The following is a 26,159-nucleotide window of genomic DNA, read 5'->3' on the forward strand; positions in this document are numbered from 1 at the left end:
CTGAGTTTAAGGAGGAGATCAATGATCTCATTACTTTGCTAAGCGAGATTGCAAAACACTAGGAATCAAACACCTTCTAGCCTTGGATGTAAAAGTACATCTCTATGATAATCAGGTCTAATTAAAAGAATATATTTTGGGGAGAAATGATTAGTGACATCTTGTGAGATCTATTGCCTCAACTTTCCTCCACTAGTACGTTCTTTATGAACTCGTAATTGGCTTATAGTGCTGCTGCCCTTGGGTCATTTTCTGGTCTCTCAACCAAGGGAGATAGGTCACTTGTACCTATATGGGGAGTATTATGTTCAGTTGCATTTGAGATCCAATCGGATGCATTATAGGAGGGTACATGATGCTTTCTTTGAGCATTATGTGTGCTTGTTTGATAAAGAGCTTACGAAGAAGCATGTTTTTGATGAGAAATGAACAAGGTAAATGAGTATGGTTGTCTTTTCTTACAATTCCCAACTTCACATACCTGAGAGTGGGATATTTCCAAGGTAAGTAATATATCTTGCTGCAGTATCCTACTCATAAAATCATACTAATGGAGTTGGCAAGGCAACTCATGGCGGTGAAAACATACTAGTCTACATTACACAGGTCAAGAATGGGAATTACTTCATGGAATCCACTCAAGATTAGCGGGTACTTGTTGGATACAATTTTGGAGGAAAAGAACATGGAGTTTGAACTCCAACGGATTACATTAAATAGGTTCAAAGCAAGGACATACCTAAGACTGGGGTACTTCCAAGGTGAGTAATTTATCTTGTTACAGTATCCTACTCATAAAATCATACTAATGCAGTTGGCAAGGCAACTCATGGCAGTGAAAACGTACTAGTCTACATTACACAGGCTAGGAATAGGGATTACTTCATGGAATTCACTTAGGATTAGTGGGTACTTATTGGATACAATTTTGGAGGAAAAGAACATGGAGTTTGAACTCCAACGGATTACATTAAACAGGTTCAAAGCAAGGACAAGCTTTGATTGGAGGGGCCTAAACGATAAGATGAGAAGGCAGTTTGCACACGTGCATTGCCTCAAGGACGTCTGGATTGATTGCATACAAAGGTGGACATTCAAAAGTTGGACTACTGCAAATTAACCATCAAGCATATAATTGACTTCAACCTTACAAAGATCCCTAATTGGATTGAAGATGATGGTGATATTCTTGATCCAGATTATGTGAAGCATCACGTGGAGAGCTTACCTATCTTACCACCTTAATGGTCATTAAAGGAAAATATGTCCATCTAGAACCAATCTCAGTCTATCCTTGCAAATATGAATATTTGGTTGAAAATGAGAGGCCTCAAGTGCATCAAAATAAAACCAAGTAAAGACTTTGATCCAGCTGATCCAGTTGGGTTGAGATCCAAGATTAGAGGCAAGGGTAAAAATGGCATTTCTACTTCAACATCAACCTCTAGTTCCATCAACTCACTATCAAAGGGGATAAGGCCACAAGCAAGATTTTTGAGGTCAAGGTTGCAGAGCCCAAAAGGATTCACATAGGGTCAAGTGATGATGAGATGCATGAAGAGACTATTTTTGGGGAACCTATTCCCAAGATCTCTCATTTCATAGGTACATCATCCATTACAGCACTCACAGATTCTGTAGTAGCATCAAATGAGTCTCCTAGCTCTCCACTAGATATAGATGTCGATTCTTTTTCCATGGTGGATATTCCTTTGTGGACATGTTCCCAAGATCCCTCGTTTCATTGGTACACCAGCCATTACAGCACTCGCAGATTCCATACTAGCATCAAATGAGTTTCCTAACTCTACGCTAGATGTAGATCTGGATTCTTTTTCCTCAGTGGATATTCCCTTGTGGCTTCTTTTGAGATTACACCTACTTTGCATGTATTCTCGGTTACTCCTACATTTATGTGGAAGGACCAATATGGCAGACTTGAGAATGTGTTTGATACATATTCTACTTTCTCCTCCATATCTATTCCACCCTTGACATTGCTGGATGCTACTTACTCAGTTTGAGTAAATTCATGGTTGAAGTTACACACAACTGTTCAATGCAGGTGGCAATTCAAATAGAAACATTTATCACATTTGGCAATCACATTAGCAGATTATTTGTCTTCTTTATCCTTAACCCCCATGGTTAAGCTCTATAACTAAGAAGAGGAAACGGAAGAAATTCCACAAGAGAACTTAGATTTCAAATAAGTCAATAGACCTAAGGCCCCAAAGAACAAAAAGGCAAAGACAGTTTCTAGGGTTGTGGTTGGTGACAATGAGGTCAAACATGTTTAGGTAGCGGAGCCACTAATTGATAAAGTTATTGAGGAGATGCCATCCACCGATTAAAAGGTCACTAGGGTTGAACTTGGCAAGCCAACATAGTTAGGTTGTCAACAGGATGCACAAGATGCAATTTCTTTTCTCATGCAAAGCAATAATATGTTGTGAGAAAAGAAGAACAAGTTGAAAGAAGAGAGTGCACGTCTTCTTGAAGCCATTCAAAAGATGAGCAACTCTTCTCAGAGAGTTGATCTAATTTCTACATATTTTCCTAAGTATCCATTCGCAGATGAAGTTGGAAGGTTGAGGCATAGATGATTGGTGCAGCCACATAAAGTCACAAGGTGTGCAAGTAATTCAACGTGATTACAACATATTAGAGCATGACAGGGAGATGATAGCCAAGTTGAATGAGCTCCTTACGTCATTTAACCAACAGCTCAAGATTCTTGATGGTGATCTAGATGTTTGGAGGAGCATGACAAAAGATGATTTGTATATTCTATGCAAATGTGAGATCATCTCTTCAGCAGAGATGTATTATGATTATTTGCATTTAATGGTCAACAAAGAACAAGTTATGCAGGGGCTGGTAGCTGAGATCAAGGCAACAGTGGATCGCTGTAATACTCAAGAATGCATGATTGATGAGCACTTCTAGGAACTGTCTTCTATGGTTATTGCTGAAAACGGTGAGTTGATAAAGGAGGATTCTGTCCACAGAAAAAAAATACAAAGTTTCTTTCTACTCTTTTGATTCAAGATAAATGGAGTATAGAGATTTATCATCTTAAAATTGCAAAGTAAACAATTGCAAAAACTAGATAGCCAACTGAACACATATTTATGCAGGCTCATTTAGTAGCACTGCATTAGACCATCAATATAATTTAATCTATTGACATAGAATCATAGAAAAAGTCATGTCTAAGTATCAGCTAGCTTATTAAAAGATAAGCACAAACTCTAAAAGAATGATATTGAAATGGGCTCTTGAACTTAATTATGAGAAAGTTCTGACCATCCTGCTCAATGGTCTATGAGCTGAATATATTTATGAACTTACTTGTGGTAGCGGCCATATAGCCCAGCCCACTGACTTAAAGTTTAAGTCTCAACAGTGCTGCTCCTTCAGTTTGCATACTGTACTAATAGGAGTTTAAATGTTTGTTGCAATATCTATCTTAAATTTCTGATCCAGCAAACATTTGCCACCTTCAAACATTTTCAACTTGACTTTCACTTGTAACATGCCGAGAGGGGACAAACTTAGAAATCATTGAAGAAGTTGGTAGACATATAACATTCACTCAACTATTATATAAATGATCAATTTTTTAAACAGTTCACCTGACTAATGACTGCAGCATCGCTTGTGAAAATGCGAGGGAAAAACAAGGAAACAGCTGTGCCCATGCACCCCAATGTAAAGCCAGTTACTGCTCCACATATAAGCAATGATTTAACCAATGATCGTGCCTGTGTTCAATTGACAGTAAAGCTCGTTTCAAATGATACAGAATGTTACAATAACAAAATATATAATTATAGATTAGATTGTAAAGCTGAGATAGAATCGGTTAGAAAAGGTAAAACAAGCAAAAGTTAAGATGGCATAGATACAAGGAAACTGCAAAATAAATTGTCATTGATTACTGTTATTACAGCAGATAATAAAGTGTCAACAATTATCCATACCAGTACAAACAAAGTGGAACGGGATATCTTTGAAAATTAAATACATCAGTTTTTTTGCCAGATTGTAATAATTTTCTATTTTCTAAAACTGGAAGTTTGGTATAATAATAAGAATCTGTCTGCAACTTGTGCCGCCGGATATAAATTTCTGGACAGAAATTCTGCTTATTTAATACTTAATTGTGCTATTTTGCCATCTTATATCATGTCTTAGAAAAGTGTTTTCTTGTCTTTCTAAGCATTAGTAGGTACTCTTATGAATATAGATTCAACCGTAGAGAACAAGCCCTTCAAAAAATTATGAATCACTTTATATCATGCTAGTTACATATCACAATAAGTTCTGAACTGAAGGATTTAAGTAAATCATGGATTTTTCCTTTCACCTTTTTGACAAACTTACACCCTTGTCATATGACTCAAGCTTTCTGCTACATTCTTTTTTTCAATTTTAATGTGTTTACACCATTTTACAAACAATGGCTCTTAATTATAGCAGTGGATCCATTTTGTCATGTCCCCCTCTCCTAATAGGCCTCATTAGCTATTCCTCTGTTGTAGCCCTTATAGTACCCATGGGCCTTTCATTTTTCATTGAAAGGGGATCGAACAGCGAATTCTATATGCATGTTACCTTTGGGCCCAATACTTGATTTAAATTGTGGTACCATCTTTGGGCCACTCATTCAAAATTATGTATGGGCTGACTTGCAAATTTTGGAGAGTGATCTCATATACATATCGGCCTCTTGGTTGTCTTGACTCTTCACCATCATCCATCATCTTATTTTTAGTTTGTAATCCAAGAGAAATTTGATCGGGAGATTGCAGTTTTGAAGGTGAGATATTCTCCCTAGTCTTATATTGTGTGCATTTGCAATTTGGTAAAGTCTCTTAGTAGAGACCAAATTGGTTTAGGGTCAATTGATACCATTCCTCTGCACATTTGACTACTCACATTTAGAATATACTCAATAGTACCACTGTAGTCACAGCACACATACCTTACTCTGCTCAACAGTGCAGCAATTGGCAGTATAAATGAATGGCACCTAGATCAGCACAGAAATCTGTTGAAAATTGTAGCTGCGATAGAGATCTTTATCTCTGATATGATCATTATAACCGCTATGGTCCACTTTAGCTAAAGAATACATTGCTGATAATATTAAGATAATATTAAATATTTGGACATGTGACATATGTCATGCATAGAAGCGTGCATTTGGAATATGAAGAGTCATGTTATGGGAAATCGAAGAGACCTTCAGTGGTAATGTGAAGAGTCTCTATTTTTTTTATATATCGCATCAAGCGAAAAGCATTGTACACTTGAATACTTTACTATCAATAAAGTGGTATTTTTGTTGTGTGGTTGGGTCTTTACCTTCAAATAGAAGGGTTTCCAGGATAACTTCTTGTGCATGTTGTATGAGCTTTGTTTTTTTTATTGTTGTCCATCATTTATTTCTAGGCTGATCTTGAACATGGTATCAGTGCCAAGTTATTACAGCAGTATAAGAGTGTCGTTGTTCTGAGAAGCTGTGAGATATGAGGCTCTTTGTTTATTTTATTATCATCACTCATTTTCCTCGCATTGAGCACTGAGGAAAGAAAATCCGTCCTATATTCCAATCCTAAATCTATACTTCTCTTGGCCTCAATGGCATTTAATCTATTTGTAAGCTTGTGGTTATTCTGATGGGCTTTCGAAACCCCTGTTCCTGGGATGCAACTAAGGATTTGTCGAAAGGGCTCCTAAACAATTGGGAACAGGATCCCCATTATTATGCTGAAGGTGCTAGTGAGATCCATTTTCAAAGAAGTGGTGGAATACACGTGTTGCTTCACAAATTTTGAGACTTCTTCTAGGACTAGATGCGTAGATGTGGATTGTGAAGTGGTTTCTGTGAGATTGAACCCCTCGCTGAAGGCTGCCTCATCGATGATGGCTGTAGAAACCTTCAGGATGAGCTCTAAGAAATTTATGCCTTCTCTTTCATCTTTGGTGGAGAGAGAGTCTTTGAGGATGTAGATTATGTGTTCCATGAGGGGTACTTGATTGGCTATTCAGCTCGGTTGGTACAGAGGTTGGATCAGGCCGTGCACTGATGACCATCTTGAGTCCCTACACATTTGACATCAAAATCACATAATAGGAATAAAATGCCAACTTTCCCCATCTAATCGTATCACAAACTCCCTCTTTTGATCCCTTCATCCATTTTTATCAAATCATTGTTCAATTAGAGGCTCTCTCTTGTAGCCTATGAAATGATGGTGAGCGTTTTGTTTAACAATTATGGAGCATCTGGATGGAGCAGAGAACACCAAAAGATGAGTCGGGTGTTCCAACATGAGAACATGACGAATCCGTCTGACTCTACAAATTTTGATCAGTCGGACTTCAAAAGGAAATTGAGAGTAGGAAAGGTTTTTGTTTGTGCGGGAGTTTCTGGGCATTTGAATTTCCAGTGAGTACAGTGATTGAATGTCTGAAGTAAAATGATAGTCACCTATCAAGTGTCGTTGTAGGTGATGTTTGACCAGATAAAAGCTACTAAGTCACTTTCTCAATAAGCTTCTCATCTGATGGCATCACGTAGCTCATGGTTTGTTATGATGGTCTAATCGTGTATGGTTTGTTACAATTGTTGGGAGAATGTTGATTTTAAACATTTCTCACATCTATTTGTAACCGCTCAATCTACAATGTCATGGCTTTCGTCTGGTTCTTAGTATGAAGCTTATGTCGAGTGGTTATAAGTATTGTTTGACAACTCATTATTTTACAACAACTTCGGGTCTAAATTTATCATCCCATCAGTTTTCATGACAGTAAAGATAGTGCTAGGAGTTGTAACAGAACTACCTTGTTATTACCATGAGTTGCAAGGCATCGCTGGAGGATTCCTATTGCCACCTCTTTGTAACTCCAAATGATACATTTTTTGTGACCGCAAAGCCTTGATTCATTCTCATCGCTTGGACAGAAGATTGGTTGATTGAGGATTGCATGTTGATGTTTGAATTTGAGAGAGATGCCTTGTGGGCTTTTTAGAAGTTAGCAAGAGATAGAATAAACATTGTTGGATATTGCAAAAACAGCTTGTGTTTTAGCCAATTGCAGGCACACCCTCAAAAAAAGCATCTCTAAGGGAAATTTAAAATTTGAGGGAAGAGGAAAAATTGAAGCAGAGCAAATGCAATTTATTCTCAAGTGGGAATTTGGCAAGCAACAAACTTTTGCTTTACCTCAAAGTCTCTCCGACGGAGCATCTGTCGACATTTATGGTCTGTGACTGTTTATCCTGAAGCATGTAGAGAAGTCTTTGGTCCTTTGTCATATCTAATGGAGTTGATAAATCCTAGAGAGGTTAGCAAGCTAAGCATCTCCTTTCATTTTGATCCTGCATGTGTTATGAGTTGCTTGAAAGTTCAAAATTACTTTTTATATAGAATTATTCTTGCTGACATTATCATCGGGTAGAGCCTATATGTCTAACCATCAAATAGAGACTGTGTATTAAAGGCATATTATACATATATTTTCAGCTTCATTTTCCATATTGTTGGCAAGGTTGTTATGCTCTGAAATTTTTTGTGCATATTTCTGACATAAACAAGAAGATATTATTTATGGCAATGAAGAAAATTGAAAGAATTCTAAAGAGATAAGTATTTCTATAAATCATGAATTCTTGTTATAGCACTAGCAATAGTGTAAGATTTCAACATTGATCACTATATATTTTATAATGAGCATTTTATCTCTCTTGGTTGTAGGGCACAACAACAAGTAATGGGATGAGGATGTTGCTTTAATGATACATATTTAGAGGGAGAAGTGTTAGCTTGAGAGGGATGATTCATCTATTGTCTTCTCATTATGATTAAATTTTTTCTTGTTGAGAAGGAGACTTTATGAAATGCCCACCATTCTTATACATGTTAATTAGCTAATTGTATTGTATAATTTGGGGTTCTTGATGGAAAGGAGTCTCAACAGTGATTTTCCTTCTTGTTGATTATGAGTTCTTATTATATTAATAAAGTTGTAAGGACAGGTATGAAAACTCTTTCACTTATGAGGGTTATCATACTGAATATCATGTAGAGAGAGTCCATGATGCCATGATGTTGAGAGATTCTGTGATGTGAATTGGATGTCACATTGAGAGATTCCATGACAGTATCACTTTGAGAGAGTTATGTTATGCTGAGATAACATGCTTTTTATGAGAATCTATAGAATTGACATTTTTTGTTACAGCTATGTGTGACTGCTATGCTAAAGATCTCTCTCTTGCTAAAAAGGAGTGTTGAAGATTATAGCTGCGATAGAGATCTTTATCTCTGCTATGATCATTATAACCATTATGGTCATCTTCAGCAAAAGAAGACATTGGTGATAATAATTAAGATAATATTAAATATAAAGACATGTGTCATATGTCATGCAATATGAAGGGTCATGTTTTGGGAAATTGAAGAGACCTTCAGTTGTAATGTGAAGAGTCTCTCTATTTGTTATATAAATCGCATCAAGCGAAAAGCATTCTACACTTGAACATTTGTATTATCAATAAAGTGGTATTTGTTGTATGGCTGGGTATTTCTCTTCAAATAGAATAGTTTTCCCAAGATAATTGCTTGTGTATGTTGTATTTGTTTTGTTTTCTTGATTGTTGTTTATCATTTATTTCTAGGCTAATCTTGAACCATCTGTGCACCCAATGCTTAATTTAAATTGTGGTACCATCTTTGGGCCACTCATTCCAAATTTATGTATGGGCTGACTTGCAAATTTTGGAGAGTTATCTCATATACATATCGGCCTCTTGGTGGTCTTGACTCTTCACCATCATCCATCATCTTTTTTTTTGTAATCCCAAGAGGAATTTGATCCGGAGATTGGAGTTTTGAAGGTAAGAAGTGAAGATAAGACATCAAAGAAGAAGAAAAGAAGCAAGTCCTCATCCAGAAGCGATGAATCATCTGGAGAGAGCAACAGTGGCAACAAATCCAAAAAGAAGGTGCAAGCTCTCCAGAAAGATATGAAACGAATGATGAGGGAATTTAAAACGATGAAGGGGAGCACGGGACACGTGATAAAGGAGAGATGTGGTTGCATGGAGTACAAGGAGGGCAAGCACACAAACGGATCATGCCCAAATAAATCATTTTGCGACATCTGCCAAGTGATGGGTCATTCCACTAAGGAATGCCCATACAATATGAAGATGAGGAGCCAATAGGTGCTCTTCACATAGGAGTAACAACCTACCTCCAGAGCAATCAATCCTAACCAATAGCCAAATAATGCATCATCTATCGTGGAGGGAGAGGAGATAACGATAACAAAAGTCAAATACCGTACGGTTCGAAGCAACGATCAATGATCCAATGTCGGGCGTACAACCGCTGGGGCCACTTTGTCAAACACTGCCAAAAGGGCAACACACCACAAATGTTGTGTCGATGGTGTTGTCCTAGAGATCACGAAAATGCTAACTATCTGAAGCCCAACGTCAATCTCCTTAACATCAAAGAAGAAAAGGTATTTTTCATCACCCAAAACCAAGCAAAACAAACTGTGTATCCTGATCCTCATACCGAGAAGCAGAGGGTGTGAGGTAAAGGAAGAAATTGAGAAAGCCATGAAAGTAAGAAAGGAAACACATGAGAGAGTGAGCACTTCCAAGCAGACAGAAGCAGAAAACAACATACTACATACTGCGACAGATGCTACAAATGGAGGTACCAGTCAAAATTCAAGACCTCCATAACATGCCTCAATAGAAGACAGCATTACTAAATACTTGTTCTGTACAACATAGCACCACTTCTCAACCCAGTACCATGCAACAGACATACATCCCAGGTGGATTGGCAATGGATCCTATGCTATTGATGGTGAATAATGGTCGACACTCAGGAGTCATTGAAATGGGCATTTTGGGAACTATTCTTATAGACACCATAGACGATGGCGGGTAAAGGGTGAATGCCACTCCAAAATACACATGGAAGAAACTCAAGAAGCCTACTATGTGGCCCCCAACCTTCAATTTATTGGGTACAAACCAACAAGGAATAAAACCCCTCAAGACACTAATGGCCTAAAATGTTACCATCGGAGCGCAACCATCCGTGTTGGACTTCGTCATGATCCCACTCAAAAAGCAAGGGTATGATGTCATTCTAGTTAGGGGATGACTAGTGACAGCAAAGGTAAATTATAATTGGATGAAAAATAGCCTATCCATGGAAAGTGGCAAAAGAAAATTTGTCATTGACCTTTGTACACAGATGGTAAGCGAAGAGATTGCATCATCTTTAGAGTATGAGTCGGACAGAGAGCATGGTGGAATGGATGAAAGTAGGTACCAACTGCAACCCAATGAGGAAGCTGTATTAGAACTAGAGGAATGTTTGGAGGATGATGTAAGTTCAATGAACAGACTCTTCCATTGGCAAATGGAAGACTACAAGTTATTCAACAATTACATGTTGGGGGTGGAAGAGATAGAACAAGGGTCAGAGAAGGATGTGCTTCTACCGGAGTATGGGGAATACAAAGAAGGTGAAACCCGTGTGAATGAGAGCCCAACCCACAAATTTGATGCAAATGGACCAATCAAGTATGAAGAACCATCTTACAAACTACCAACCTCGGAGATAAGGAAAACCCGTGCAACATCTTGGTTGGGGACAATTGGGATCCAATGCTAAAAGCCGCAGCATTCAAAATATTCATGGAATATAAGGACATGCTTGCCTGGACCTACAAGGACCTTAATGGTGTACTACTAGAGTTGTGTGTGCATTGCATACACTTGGTACCTGGACCCGTACTTGTGCAGAAAAGGTCGTACAAGATTAACAAAAACTATGTAGCCATGGTAGATAAAGAAATTCAACGCATGCTTGAAGCAAGAATCATCTTTAAAGTACAGACAAGTGAATGGATATTACCCATAGTAATATCGTTAAAGAGGAGGCAAACCAGATCAGAATTTGTGTCAACTTCATATGCCTAAATATCGTCACCATAAAGGAACCATTCCCTATTCCATTTACAGACACAATACTCAAAGAAGTCATCGGGCATAAGATGTATTTGTTCATGGACAGATTCTGTGGATATAACTAGATATTGATTCCAGAGGAAGATAAGTTAAAAAGCACATTCATAATGGAGGACAGGGTGTACGCACATAACTGAATGCCCTTCGGTCTATGCAATGCACCAACAATGCTTCAGAGAATAATTCTTCACACCTTTGATAAAATGTCGGTGGGGAACTTCAGAGCTTTCCTTGATGATTGGTCTATCTTCAGTGGACAAGTTACGCACTTGGCAGTGCTAAGAGAATGTATGAAAAAGTACCGATGGGCAAGATTAGCACTCAATTCAAAGAAGTGCAGATTCATGGTCCCGCAGAGAAAACTCTTAGGTCACATTGTATGTAAGATAAGATTAAAGACCGACCCTAACAAGGTACGGGTAATAGCCGAGATGGAGGCTCTCATGGATGTAACCGAGGTAAAATCATTCTTGGGGCATATCGGCTATTACAGGCGATTTATAAAGAATTTTTCCCAAATATCCCACCCCCTTGACAGGCTGACACGGAAAGGGGAACCCTATATTTGAGGAACAGAACAAGAAATGTTCTTTGGTGAATTGAAGACCAAATTTTTGGGGGCACTAATACTGGCATATCCCAATCGGGACAAGGAATTCCACGTACAAGTGGACACTTCCAACTTTGCGATCAGTGCAACTCTGGCTCAGAGGGGTAATCATGCCCTAAACCACCCCATCCATTTTGCCAACAGACTTTTGTCGACAACTGAGAAGAACTATAGCACGACAAAGCGGCAAGCTCTTGGAATGTTCTATGTTGTGCAGAAGTTCAGGCACTATCTGTTGGCAACATTGTTCATGTTTTAGGTGGACCACCAGGGACTGATGTACATGGTGAATAATCCAATCATATAGGGGAAGGTGAGCAGATAGTTTTTGCAGCTTCAATAATTCACCTTCACCATTATTGTGTGGCCTGCGAAAATCCACGTCATTGCAAATCAACTCTCTCAGATCAAGTCGGGAGAGCCGTCGGAAGGAATTAATGATGACTTCCCAGACACATACCTCTTTCATATTGTTATTCTCCCGAACTGTAATAAAAGCATTGGTGAATATTTGTCAACCTCACAATTTCCAAGAGAGATGCCGCCAACTAAGCAACGGAAGCTAGTACTGAGGAGTAGAACATTTCAATTGATCAATGGACTCTTGTATAAAATGGGCCCAAACCAAGTATTGAGAAGGTGTGTTATGGAGGAAGAAGTGCAAAGTGTCCTAAGGGAATCCTGGTCCAGATATGACAGCAGAGAAAGTACTCCTAGCAAGGCTATGGTGGCCTACCATCTACAACAACACCAAGGAGTGGGTGGTGACTTACGATACTTGTCAACGAGCGGGGAAACCCCTTTCATGTCACTCAATCCCTCACAAGCACAAGAATTTTTGAGCATTGGGGCTTAGACTTCATGGGACCTCTTAAGGCAAGTAGGGCTCAAAGATGTCGGTATGTTGTGGTAGCAACCGAGTATCTAACAAAGTGGGTGGAGGTACAAGAATTGTCAAATAACTCGGTCATAAGTACAACAAAGTTTATTTATGAACAGATCATTACCCAATACACTATTCCTATCCAATTGACCAGTAATAGGGGAGGTCACTTCATCAACCATGTCACTCGACTACTCACAACAGAATTTAAAATTATCCATTTCTTGTCAAGTCCATACTACCAACGAGCCAATGGCCAAGTGGAGGAAACGAACAAGATCTTGGTATTAATGATATACAAATCATGCGGGGTAAAACAAGTCGACTGGGAGGAAAAGCTACCGTCAACACTATGGGTATACCGCACAACTTACAAAGTAACAACAAGACAGGCTCCCTTTCAATTGATGTTTGGACGGGAAGTCGTAGTTCCGAATGAGTTTATGGTCCCCAGCCTCGGAATAGCGATTGAAAATAGGCTTAGACATATGGAGAGCCTTCGAGAAAGATTATACAACATAAATAAATTGGACAGACGAAGAAAGGTGGCACAATGGGTCACAGAGATAGCACAACAAAGATGCAAGGCATGGCATGACAAGCTCCTTAAATGCATTTGGTGTGCCCCAAGCCAATAGGTATTGAAGAACAATGATAGAAATGAGATTAAACTACGTAAATTTAAGGTGAAGTGGCTAGGGCCTTACATGGTGTTGGAAGTTGGTGACAATGGAGTGATTAAGTTGTGGACTCTAGATGGAAAAGAGATAGTGGACCCAATTAATGGCTTAAAATTGAAAATTTACTGTCAGAGGCACGAGAGTCAGAGATAATAATTCACGCCTGGATAGGTGAAATAACTAGACTTAGGCAAAAAAAAAATTTAAACATTTTAAAAAGAAAAGAAAAAGTGGGAAAAAAACCATGATGCACGGTACGGTCAATCGACAGGCCTGTACACCGAAGGAAACCTGGGACATGAAGGTAGATGGAAAACACACCGTACGGTGAGATGGCAAAAATCTATCAAATTCCACCATATGGTAACATAAAAGAGACAGGTGGTTGTTCAAAATCACTGAAGAGCAAAGAGAGACTTGAACTATACGAACAATTAGATTGCATGGTACTAAAAGCTAGGGAATGTTATTGTACCAAGCATCAAGGTACACTATTAGCAAAGACACCATTCGGCAATGGGAGTTGGACAAGAGACAATGTATGGTGCAAAATAGGTGATCAGCGATGAATAGAAAAAAATTCCCAATGTACAGTCCCTTAACTGAAAGACAATTACATTGTGCGGTGTGTGGAATCAAACAAACCACAACACAGTCACCTCTAAAATAGACACAAGAGAGGAGAGAAGATAGAAGAAAAAGAGTAAGCGACAGTATGGCTAAAGACCATGGTGGAGGAGAACATTGAGATTATCGTACAATATAGAAAAGAATGTAAGGAAGGGTTAGAATAAAAGATGGCAAAATATTGCTCAGGGATGTGGCGACATTAAAGAAAGAAAGCACAGAGTCTCTTACTGGATCCTCTCAAATTCAATAAAAACACCTACAATTGAAACCCAAAGTATTCAAATCTAAGTGATTACAGCCACTACTATGAATTACAATTTGTCCTCCTGTAGCACAAAGTCTTCAAAAGTTCAAATTGGCTCTGAGTGTACTAGGCAGCTCAAAGTCTGCACAATTAAATTCAAATCCCTCTTAATCAAAGCTCTAAAACTCACACTCAATATCCAAAAAATGTCGTCACATAACACCTTGAATCAACACAAAGTTTGAAAGAGAGTTGCCTCTTTTATTGATAGCAATTTAGATTTACATCCAAGCACAAAGTCTTAAGAGTGCACAAATAAACTGGTAAAATTTTCTTGCCTTTCCAAAAGATGATTATTTGCAATGATCTTCCTCCTTTATATAGGGAAATGGGAGAGAGAAAGGTGGAGGAAAAAGGGGAAACTCTCAACCACCTTGACTTATACTCCAACAAACTTCTAACTAACTAATTTGACTTATTCAAAGTTGCATACCTAATACAGTTGCAACTTGACTACATGAGTTGATTGTACAAAGACATGTTATTTTGTACTTACAATATAATTGCTCTTCACATGTAATCTTCCTACTACTATTTACTTAAAGCATATAAAAATTTTGAATCCTTGAGCTAACTAGGCAGCTAAGCAATGTGATAAGATCATTGATCTCCTCCTTGAACTTTGACCTTCGCATGCCTTTAGGGAAAGATCAAGCCTCCTTTGAATCAACCAGTTGTCATTAATGAATTTGATGCAATAAGAACTATCTTCATTCCTCTACTCCAAGGCTTTCTGTTTAGTAATGCTTGTGACAAATAGAGTGTGAGGAACATGAAAAATCCGCTCAATAGTCTCTAGATCAAGATTAATGATGGTATTACTATCTTGGTATCTAATGGTTCTAGAGGTTGCATCGAAATGTCTAGCACATGCAAGGATAAACTCGAGCTCATGAGCCACCACAGGAAAAGGTAGATAGCAAATGAATATGACTTTGTCATATTCTCAGTGGCTTCAGCATTGACTCTTATGAGAAAATCTTCCATATTCATGTGCGCTAAATTCATATCTTAAACTCCATCATTGTAGGAAGTTACTTGTGATGGTGGGATGGAGTTGTGGTACTAATCATACTGGTACTTCATCTTTTTCTTATCTTTTCCTTTTGCTGATGCAAGCTCTTTTGACATTGAAAAATGATGTACCTCTGCAACTGTTATATGAAAGTTTCATAGTGTAAGAACATCATCATATGAGGAGTCCACAGAAAGCTCTTGCTGTGTAAAAACACGGATTTGGGCAAAGTATGAATAGGGAAAGTGTATGTGATGATCGTAGAGAGCAAATGAGAAAATGGGTCAAGTTCAAAATGGCTCAAAAATGACTAGAATAGCCGAAATCGAGTTTTTTGTAGTGGATTGCATATGCGAACAACGAGCTTTAAAATGTACAAATGCGGAGCAAAGTGTAATGAAATGGAAACATAGCATGCTTTAATAGGCATAAGTCATGCTATATATCCGCCAAGTACACGGGAAATTCTTTTTCAATTAGAAGGCAGCCATATGGAGGTTCGTGGAATGCATATTGGTGGGACTTGCACTGGCATTCTCATGAAGGGAAAAGAGGGACTTGCTTCCATATTAGAAAGGTATTTTATCCCCGACTGCATATGCAACTTAGAGAAGTAGACGGAAGAATAGAAGAAGCAACTTGACATATACAAAACAAATGCAAATCTGAAAATGGAAATGATGAGACTTGCATACACAACATTACAAATATATACAACAAAAACCTTATGAAAATAACAAGGAATCATACCCACAAGAGAAGAAGTCGTTTTAAGCACTTGTGAAAAATCTAAATATGAAATCAAAGAGATTTCTTGGATTTAGAAAGATTGCAAGATGAAGTGTTAAATAGACTTTGAATCTTGACTTGATTCTTGCAAGAGATGAGTCAAAATTCGTAGCTTGCCAAGTGTAGGAAGTTAGAGTAAAAAATTGCATCATTTTGGCAACCGTTTTCACCAAGCAATGTGCAACAAGAAAAGAATTTGAAAAATGGCATCCAAAGAATACCAAGTGATTTAAAAGACTTGAATGCAAGCTAGGAAGGATAGGAAATGCTTCCAAACTTGTCTTGATCCAAACAATAGCTGTTTTAATGGTGTAAATTGCTCAAAACTAGGGCAATTTTTAGCAAAAATGTTCCCTAAATGGGTTGAGAAATGAAGAAAACACTCAACAAACTCCCTTTTTGAGTAGCCCAATGTGTTCTTTGGGTGATTTTATGCAAAAATGACCCATAGATCATCAATAACAACCAAGAAATGCTCAAGATGTGAGTATTTGAAGGCTGGAAAAGCCATTTTTGGAGAAAAACACCCAAAAAAGTGAAGTTTTGAGAGCCAAAACCATGTTTTTTTTTTTGGACTATACATTCCCTTGTTAAGGTGTTTGATAAAAAAAGCCACATATTATGAAGTAAAACACACTTTTTTGTTGCATTTACATGTGTTAAAAACATATGCAATGGTTGAAAAAAATCGCCACCATGAGCTTTTGATTAATAACTTAGTGCAAAATGCACTTTAGGGAGGCATTTATTGTTTTAAAAGACATGTAATTGGGCTAAAAATTGCCACTTTTCCTTCGTGGACTTTAAAGACACAAAAACATGTTTTAAATTGCATGTATTTGAGCCAAAAATCACCACCATGCTTTAGTGGAAATATAAGTCATTAAAAATGCATTTTTCATGGCCATTTACATGTATTTTTAAAAATATGCAGTTGGGCTAAAAATCACCACTTTTAGTTGGTGGGGTTTTTAAAACATGAAAACGCATTTTAAAATGCATTTGGTTGGGCCAAAAATGCCACTTTGGCTTAGGCTAAGTGAAATGGGTTTTTAAATATTGCATACACATGAAATTGGGTCCAAAATCGCCACTTTTGTCTAAGTTAATGTCATGTCCCCACTCTAGCTCAGTCTAGCAGAGACATGTGAGTCAGCTTATTATGGGGTCTTGTAGGCTGACAGAATTGGATAGAGACCCAGTATGGTTATTCAGTGTTGGGGTCTTGGTAATCTGGCGGTTATTGATCAGTTGGGAGATTTTCCTTGTAATAACCCCAATAGGTTATAATTTCTTCAAACACCAAAAATCTCTATACTTCAGTTGTTTGACATTTCGTCAAACACTTTGCAAGCAAGCTCTGATACCACTGTAGTAACCATCCTCAAATCTGCTCTCAAAGATGCTGATTGAAGGCTCAAAGAATTTTGTCAAACAATTCACATGCAAGAGACATATGACTGATATAGTATTTCAGCTCGCTTTAAATGACTTTTTTTCAATTTGCATCAATGAGAAACTTGTGCTAGAAGACTCAAAATGGACTACACAATGACCTAACATGAGTGTGCTCCTAATTTTGACAATATTTAGTGCATATATTATGATCTAAGCATGAGAAAAGAACACCTACAGCCAACTGGCATTTTTGCAAACAGTTGGTATGCAAACTATCTAGCTGATAAATAATGAGATTGAATTGCTTAAATGACACCAGCAACTATTATCTTTTTGATTGCAATCAAATTTCTAATACAATGCTCATGAAATATGGCCAAGACTTTGGCATTTACATGGATTACAAAATGACAATGCTGGTATAATGCACACTTACAGCTGAAACTTATAATACCCTAAAAAAAATAATACTAACAAAGGAACCTGGTTGTAGATGGCTGTAATAATTTCCCTTCAATGCTGCCACTTCTGCTTTACTTTTTCGAACAGCTTTTTCGGCCTACTTTTACGGTTCCGCTTTTTCCGCTTGCTTTTTCGATTCCACTTTTTCCGCTTGCTTTTTCGATTCCGCTTTTTCCGCCTACTTTTTCAGTTCCGCTTTTTCCGCTTGCTTTTTCGATTCCACTTTTTCCGCTTGCTTTTTCGATTCCGCTTTTTCCGCCTGCTTTTTCGGTTCCGCTTTTTCCACTTGCTTTTTCGATTGCTACCCTGTTGAATCTCAAGACCATATCTTTCAATAGCATCAAGATTTTCAGCTTGAAGGGATTTCATCCTTCAAACTATTAAGACATAACCTCCAGAAAATTCTCCAATTTCTTTGATATTTCCAACCATGCTTAAAAAAAGCTCTTCCATTTCTTTTATAGTGTTCTCACAAGAGCTCCATCCTTCGTTTTCTCAATGTGGGATAAAACATAACTCCCTTTATGTAACTTATGTCTCCAATGTGTTATAAAATAAAGGGGACTCTTTTAATTTAAATATTTCCCACAAACTATAGTCTATGCATTAATAAAGTTAAATATTTAAATTTAACTTTATAAAATAGCTTTATCAATGCAAAACAAATCTTATCAATGATAAACAAGTCTTCTTGCCGATTTTAAACAATTACCATCGACATACCGCTGCCACTGGATATCCATCCATGCCCAAGATGACTTACTATAAATAGTAATTATGCCCAAAGTTGCCTCAAAACCCCTCAGAAAGACCTGCAACTGAAATTATCTAAGACAAATGGCCTCTAAGCCCCTTTAATGTCCTGGTTAGCCTACGGGACCGTGGGGAAATAAGCTAACGACAACATCATGCTATGAATGCTAAAAAGGGGACATCACATCCCCACTCTAGTTGAGACATGTGAGTCAGCTTCTTATGGGGTCTTGTAGGCTGACAGAATTGGATAGAGACCCAATATGGTTATTCAGTGTTGGGGTCTTGGTAATCTGGCGGTTATTGATCAGTTGGGAGATGTTCCTTGTTTTTAGGAGACAGTTCCTATATTTATGGGGTTCATTCCTACTTTTTAGGAGGTATGATCATGCACAGGGTTGGGTTTCCATGAGTTTGCTCTTTGGATTCAGTTTCAGAGGGATAGAGGTTGTTTCCTAAAATTTAGGAGCATCCCTAGATTTTAGTGATGAGACTACCAATGGATCCTTGATTTCTGACTTCAATCATAGACAGGTGACAAGATGATTTTATGGTTTGTGATGTCAGTTGGGAATTTTGTAGCTATTTGGGTTATATTTTTAATATTTCCTAAGTTAGCGTTTAATAATTAAATAAGGCTAAGTTAATAGCCATTTTGGAGTAATACGGGGAATTTCGACCTCATCTGGATGCGTACCCCTTGGTGTGATAGCTTGTTGGAAAGGTCTTGAACTTTTCTAAATCTTTCTTATTGGTCTCAGGGCGATTCAGTGAACGGATTTATGTCTATGCAGAAAAAGAGTCATTTTTAGTAACATTGCCACTTTAAAATAAGACTTAAATCACTTTTGTAATCCAACGCCTTTTGGAGTCACTTTAGGGTTCGATTTTCTTTGGAAGGGGTTATAAGGAGATGGAGGCGCCATTCCTCATTCATATTATGCATTTTTAAACTTGTTTACAAATTTGCTCTGCTTGGGCGATTTTATTCTGGGATGCAAACCCCAGGGTATTCACTAGCTGGGACGTAACCCTCAGCAGTATTTGGTGTTGGAATTTTCAGTGGTATCAGCTGTTATCGGGGAAGGAGGACGCCATTTCAGCTTGGGTCTGCAGTATTGTTTAGCTGGGCACGATTATTGGTAAATAGGAAAGTGATCCTTGCAGCAGTAGCCGCCATTTGCAGCACTTTGAAATATAGAGTCGGATAATCAGCAACAGACATATGCATGTTCACAGTCCTTTTCCATTAGCCAGTTTGGCGTCATTGTTAGGGAAAATGTATTGGATCCTTTATTTGGCTCTATAATTCAGAGATCTGCCTGGCACGATTTGTATCAATTCTGATTTTACTGCATATTGTTATTTATTTTCAGACTCTTGTCATATCATTTGCTCCTCATTTTTATGTTGAATAATCATCAAAAACGCAAAAACAAACAAACTCTTCTGCATTTCCGTCTAGTTCTGCAAGAAAACTTTAATAAACAGGAAAAACAAAATTTAAAAAATATATATATAATAAAACTACAACAGATTAGCAGCAGAGATCCATCAGGGATCTTTCAGTTAAGTGAAAACTCACTTTAGACATGCATTTGAATGTTATAAAAACATGTTATTTGATTTTAAAAGTCCATTAAGTGGTAATTTTAAAAGATGCATATGCAAAGGGTTTAAAAAAACCCATTTAAATGTATTAATATAATTAAAATAAACTTCTATATGCAACAATATATGTAAATGGGTTATATTTTCCCACTTACATTAATTAAATAAGTTTAAATTATGTAAATACATATAAAAAACCCACTTAACACATTAAAACATGTTACTGCATATAAAAAGTTTATTTAATTTAATGATGGGACTTGTAATTTATTGGGAGTGGATTTTCATGAAGTGTTTTGCATGTGGATGTATACAATATGTAATAAAAATCTCACTTTTATGCACTTAAATTGTCTCATGTGTTTATATTTAATATCTAACTATAGTTTTTAACAAAGTAACATGAAGAATAGTCTTGAAATAGGCTATTTTCATAAAACATAAAAAACTATGGTCAAATCAACTCAAAATGAGTCGATATTTTAAAATGGACCACGTCCACCTTAAATATTAAATATAATTTAATATCATGCAATTACAATTACCAATAAAAAGCTCACTTGTATGAGGTTTTTAATAAAAATATGCAGTTGACCTGAAAAACCCCACATTTCTCTTATAACTTGAGCTAGACAACCTCGATTTGGACCTAAGTTAGCTCAAATCGAGCGGAATTCCAAGGGCTACTCACCTAAGGCAAAAACAAAAGCAAAAACCATTTACAACACAGAAAAAATGAAGAAAAGACGTGAAAGTTTACCAAAAATCGAGTGTTTGCAATGCAATAAGGAAAACTCTTACCAACAAAGAATTTGAGATAATCTCGATAAAAAACCTTCAAAAGAACACATAGACAACACCACACAAAGAACAATTCAGAGATAATGAATTGTTTTCATGATGTCTCATAAATGCATTAAAATAAAGAGGATGTGCCTATGAATCTATGAATCCATGAGAAAATTCCTTGGGGTTGCCTCAATTTTGTGATGTCAAAATTGAGGACAACAAAGAGACACCTTCAAAGGTTATGGAATCAGATGGTGCAGGAGGAGAGGTAGCAACTATAATGTCCCCACTCCTAAGATGGATTTAAGGAAGTTCCAATATAGGATCAAATAAACAAATAAATATAATATAATAATTATTATTATAAGTATGTTGATTAAAGAGAATAAATTATTTAATAATTATCTAAGTCATTATAATAATGCAAGAAGATATTAATACCATATATAAATATCATAATTTGATAAATAAAAGATATTGAAATAATAATAAAGAAAGAAAGAAAATTGATAAACAAATGTTATAATTATTAAATATACTATTTATTGATGTACTATATTATTATATCAATTGAGATAATAGTATATGAAAATAATACAATATAATAATATTGGTAATAAAATGTTTTCTAATAGAAGATAAATAAAGAATATTAGGAGCCATTAATATCGATTTTAACAAGGCAATGAGAAAAAAAATTTAGTTATCAAATATTAAGATGAATGGTAAAGGGACGTATCTCTTAGAGGATTGGATAGATATAAATTAATAAAACTCAATGCATAACAGGAGTAGAAGATACATACCATATAGAGGAAAACATTACAATAGTTGCAAACACAAATAGACGAAGAAATCCTGCACATCGAAAGGAATGAATTCATCCAAGGCTTTATTAACAAAGACCATGGTTCACGTGAGACAAGGACTTGAAAACATAGAAACAAAGGGATACGTAACGGAAGATATTAAGCAATCACGGGGGAAGAAGATAGGAGGAAGCATGACGAAGCAGGATAGAAGAAAAATAGAATTGAAAGAATTTTAGACAATAGCCGTGGAAATAGATTGGCAAATATAAAAATCAAAAAAATTAAAAGAGGACTATTGATTGATACCGGACATAGACAAATTGGTAGAAGTCATAGACAAGAGACGAATGGAAGGAAAAGAGGATGAATACATCAGTACGTCAAATTGCAATCCCATCAGTATATTGGTGAGTTATTGTATGGGCAGTTCAATGTCAAAGAAATCGAAGGACCAATACTATTCTAGCAACAGATGAGTATGCATTAATAGATATCCATCTCAACTAGACATCCACCATGTAAACCCCATAGACTCCCCAACATCGTAGTCATCATACTAGCCTTAGTCATGGAGGGAAGAACACAATCAACACTACTTAAGCCACCAAAATCAAATTAGAAGGTGTATGCATCAATACCTCAAATCTATTATAACTATCATCTAGCATCACCATATCTCTACAATATCTATAGAAGTCACGCCTCTCACACATCCGACTAACATAGTAGATCATTCAAAAGATCATCTCCAGTAAGGAATGTGACTATCATAACCCATCTACCAAGGAAAGGATTCTGAATCTTTTCACACTGTTATATATTTAGAAAATTAGTCACTAACTAGGGGAACACACAGAATTTAGCAACCACCGAGGGTGAGAAGCTGATTAACACTATGGTCGATAACCACCTCTAATTCATATTAATTTGTACGTAGCTAGATATGGATCAGACTAAGCATGCAATGGTATCATCACAAGAATCAATGATTTTAAACCTTCACTTGATTGCAATATTACCTGGTATCTTCTTACAGAGCAAGTTTAGACATAGCGATAAGATGGCCCTGTGCAATGTGGAGAATACTTGCAAGGCAAAATATAGTTAGACCCAAAATGACAATCATCTGTAAATAAAATCTATGATGGTTCAATTGAGGGAAAGTATTCCAGATATTACTCCTAATAATGAGGCAAAATTATTGAGAAAGCTTAATGAAAATATCAGTGTAGAAGTAGAAAACATGACTCCTCAAAGGGGAGGAAGGTTATTAATGGAGGCTACAATGATATTATTTCTAGTTGCATGAGTTGATACTATTACAAAGTAATTGGTAAATATTTGCTTGATATTAACAATGATCAATAGATCAATATATATAAGAAGAATGAACGATGTTTTCTATTCTAGCAAATAGAAAACTAAAAATTATCTACAGGCTAACTTAACATTTGAAACATTCTAATATTTACAATAGATTACAAATAGATAACCATTAACTAATAATAGAGGCTATCTATTATCACAATACCCTCCCTTAATGGTTAATCTATCCACAACACCAAGCTGTCCTCTAAATTTGACAAACTTATCAGGACCAAGAGGCTTGGTGAAAAAAATCTGCAGTCTGATCCATTGTAGGAACATACTACAAGTCTATTGTCCCATCTTCAACTAGTTGTCATATGTAGTGACAATGAACATCCACATGCTTGGTTTGTTCATGGAAGACTGGATTTCATGCTAATTTGATAACGCCTTTGTTATTAGCAAACAAAGTGGTCGGTCCTGTTGGTGACATTTGCATATCTCCAAACATCCGACGAAGCCAAACAACTTCACATCCTGCCTTAACAGTCCCTCTATATTCAACCTCTGTGGAGGAGAGAGAAACTACCTGTTGCTTCTTACTAGTCCATGTGACAGAACTGGATCCCATATTGAACACATCCAAAAGTTGACTTTTTATCATCAACAAAGCCTACCCAATCTGAATCTATGAACCCACTAAGTCTAGGATTAGAACTCTAACAGTAAAGAAGTCCATAATCTGTAGTGCCCTTCACATAACAAAGCACACGCTTTGCTGCCATCCAATGATCAACGTTGGGAGTTTTCATAAAGCATGAGATGTAGCTAACTGCGAAGCTGATATCAAGCCTATTAACACAGAGGTAGATGAGGTTGTGTACTAATTGCCTGTATGTAGTATCATCAACGGGAGGAGAATCAAACTTGGTTGATAACTTGAGAGATTTCTCCATGGGTGTAGATGCAGACTTGCAATCTTGCATACAGAATTTGTCTAATAGAGCCAAAGCATATTTGGACTGAGAGATGAATATAACAGAAGACTGCTACTGAACCTCAACACCTAGGCAATAATGCATGAGGCCAATGTCAATCATATCAAAAGATTGGCATAAACTTTATTTGATTCCCTAAATCAAGGATGTTGAATTGTTAGTGATGATCAAATCATCCACATAAATGACCAGAAGGATGATGTCACTGTTAGTAGTATTGATGTACAAATTTGAATCTGAAGAACTCCTCTGGAAACCTTGATCACTGAGGTACTTATCAATTTCCATGTACCATACCTGAGGGGCCTGCGTCAAGCCATAGAGAGCCTTCACTAATCTGAGAACCTGATGTTCTTTACCAAAAACCTTGAAACCATGAGGTTGCATCATGTAGACCTCTTCTTGTAGGTCGCCATTTAGAAAAGCATTCTTGATGTCCATCTAATGGACCTTCCATCTAAATTGTGTTGCCATGGCTAGGACTAATCTGATTGTGCTCATCGTTGCAATAGGAGCAAAGATCTCCTCATAATCAATGCCTTGACGCTGAGAAAAGCCCTTTGCAACTAAACAAGCTTTGTACTTATCCAAAGTACCATCAAATTTGTATTTTATTTTGTAAACCTATTTGTAGCCAATCAGTTTCTTCCTTGGTGGAAGATCAGAAAGGACCCAGGTATTATTCTTCAGTGGGCTCTGGTGTTCAGATGTCATGGCACATTTCCACTCTGGAATTCCTTTAGCATCGAAATATGTTTCAGATTCACACACAATATGAATGTTGGCCATAAGAGAAAAATTAACTAACTCTGTAGGTTTACTCTTTTTCCAATCAATTCTCCCATCAATGAGCCCATCGTCTCAAGAACAACAAGTGTCTGAGCCCACTACTTAGGCCAGAGAGGAGAATAACCAACATTAGTATCAGGAGATGCTCTATGATCAAATTCCTCTCAAAAGAATCTGGATCAAATTCAAGTGAAGCATCCATAGATTTGGGTGATCTTACAAGAGAAATGAAGGTGTCTATACAGGGACCACTGTATAACTGGGATTGCAGGAGCTACTGGAGCCTTCCCACTAGATGGACCTAATGGAAGTCTAAGAGAAAAATTAACTAACTTTGTAGGTTTGCTCTTTTTCACAATATGAATGTTGGCCATAAGAGAAAAATTAACTAACTCTGTAGGTTTGCTCTTTTTCCAATCAATTCTCCCATCAATGAGCCCATCGTCTTGAAGAACAGCAAGCGTTTGAGCCCACTACTTAGGTCGGAGAGGAGAATAACCAACATTAGTATTAGGAGATGCTCTATGATCAAATTCCTCATCAAAAGAATCTGGATCAAATTCAAGTGAAGCATCCACAGATCTGGGTGATCTTACAAGAGAAGTGGAGGTGTCTATACAGGGACCACTGTATAACTGGGATTGTAGGAGCTACTAGAGCCTTCCCACTAGATGGACCTAATGGAAGTCTAACTCCCAAATCATGAGCCTTTGTAGGTTGGTCTATTGGATCAGGAACACAAGAAACATGCATGAATGGTCCTCGTTGCTCATCAAAAACTACATCACAACTGTATAGGAGACGAGATGTCTCTGTGTCGATTAAGCAATAGGCTTTGTAAAGACTACTGTATCCAGCAAGCATGAGTTTTTGATTGTTGACATCCAACTTGGTGTGTGACACATCAGGGCTCCAAAAGGCAAAAGAGCTAAAAACCTTCAAATGACTGATTTTGGGCTTCCGACCTAACCAAGCCTCTTCCAAAGTCTTACCTTTGACTGCCATTGTGGGTGACCGGTTCAAAAGATAAATTGCACTAATAACTGCTTCTCCCAAGAACTTCTTCGGAATATATACGTGTTTGAGCATGGATCGAGCCATCTAGGTGATTGCTCTATTCCGACATTCAACTACATTGTTCTGTTGTGGTGTGTGGGTTGTGGTTAACTAGCGTTTGATGCCATGAGTATCCAAGAAGCTAGAGAATTCATTAGAACAAAATTCCCCCCATTGCCTGACCTAAGAGTAATA

The 26,159-nt window shown here is 37.1% G+C and overlaps 1 protein-coding gene across 2 annotated transcripts in view; it reads right to left on the reverse strand.

The window, feature by feature from the left end:
• The window catches only part of LOC149577217 (MATE efflux family protein), a 219,335-nt gene that overhangs the window by 79,296 nt on the left and 113,880 nt on the right, over positions 1 to 26,159 (reverse strand). For both annotated transcript variants that reach the window (XM_089829511.1, XM_089829556.1), the window contains exon 10: positions 3,639 to 3,767. In XM_089829511.1, the coding sequence (XP_089685637.1) occupies positions 3,639 to 3,767 (129 nt within the window). The remainder of the gene's footprint in view (positions 1 to 3,638; positions 3,768 to 26,159) is intronic.

This window comes from Cupressus sempervirens, chromosome 1 (genome assembly GCF_028749045.1).
Source record: "Cupressus sempervirens isolate cs-2001-9-10 chromosome 1, ASM2874904v1, whole genome shotgun sequence".
Classification (NCBI taxonomy): Eukaryota; Viridiplantae; Streptophyta; class Pinopsida; order Cupressales; family Cupressaceae; genus Cupressus; species Cupressus sempervirens.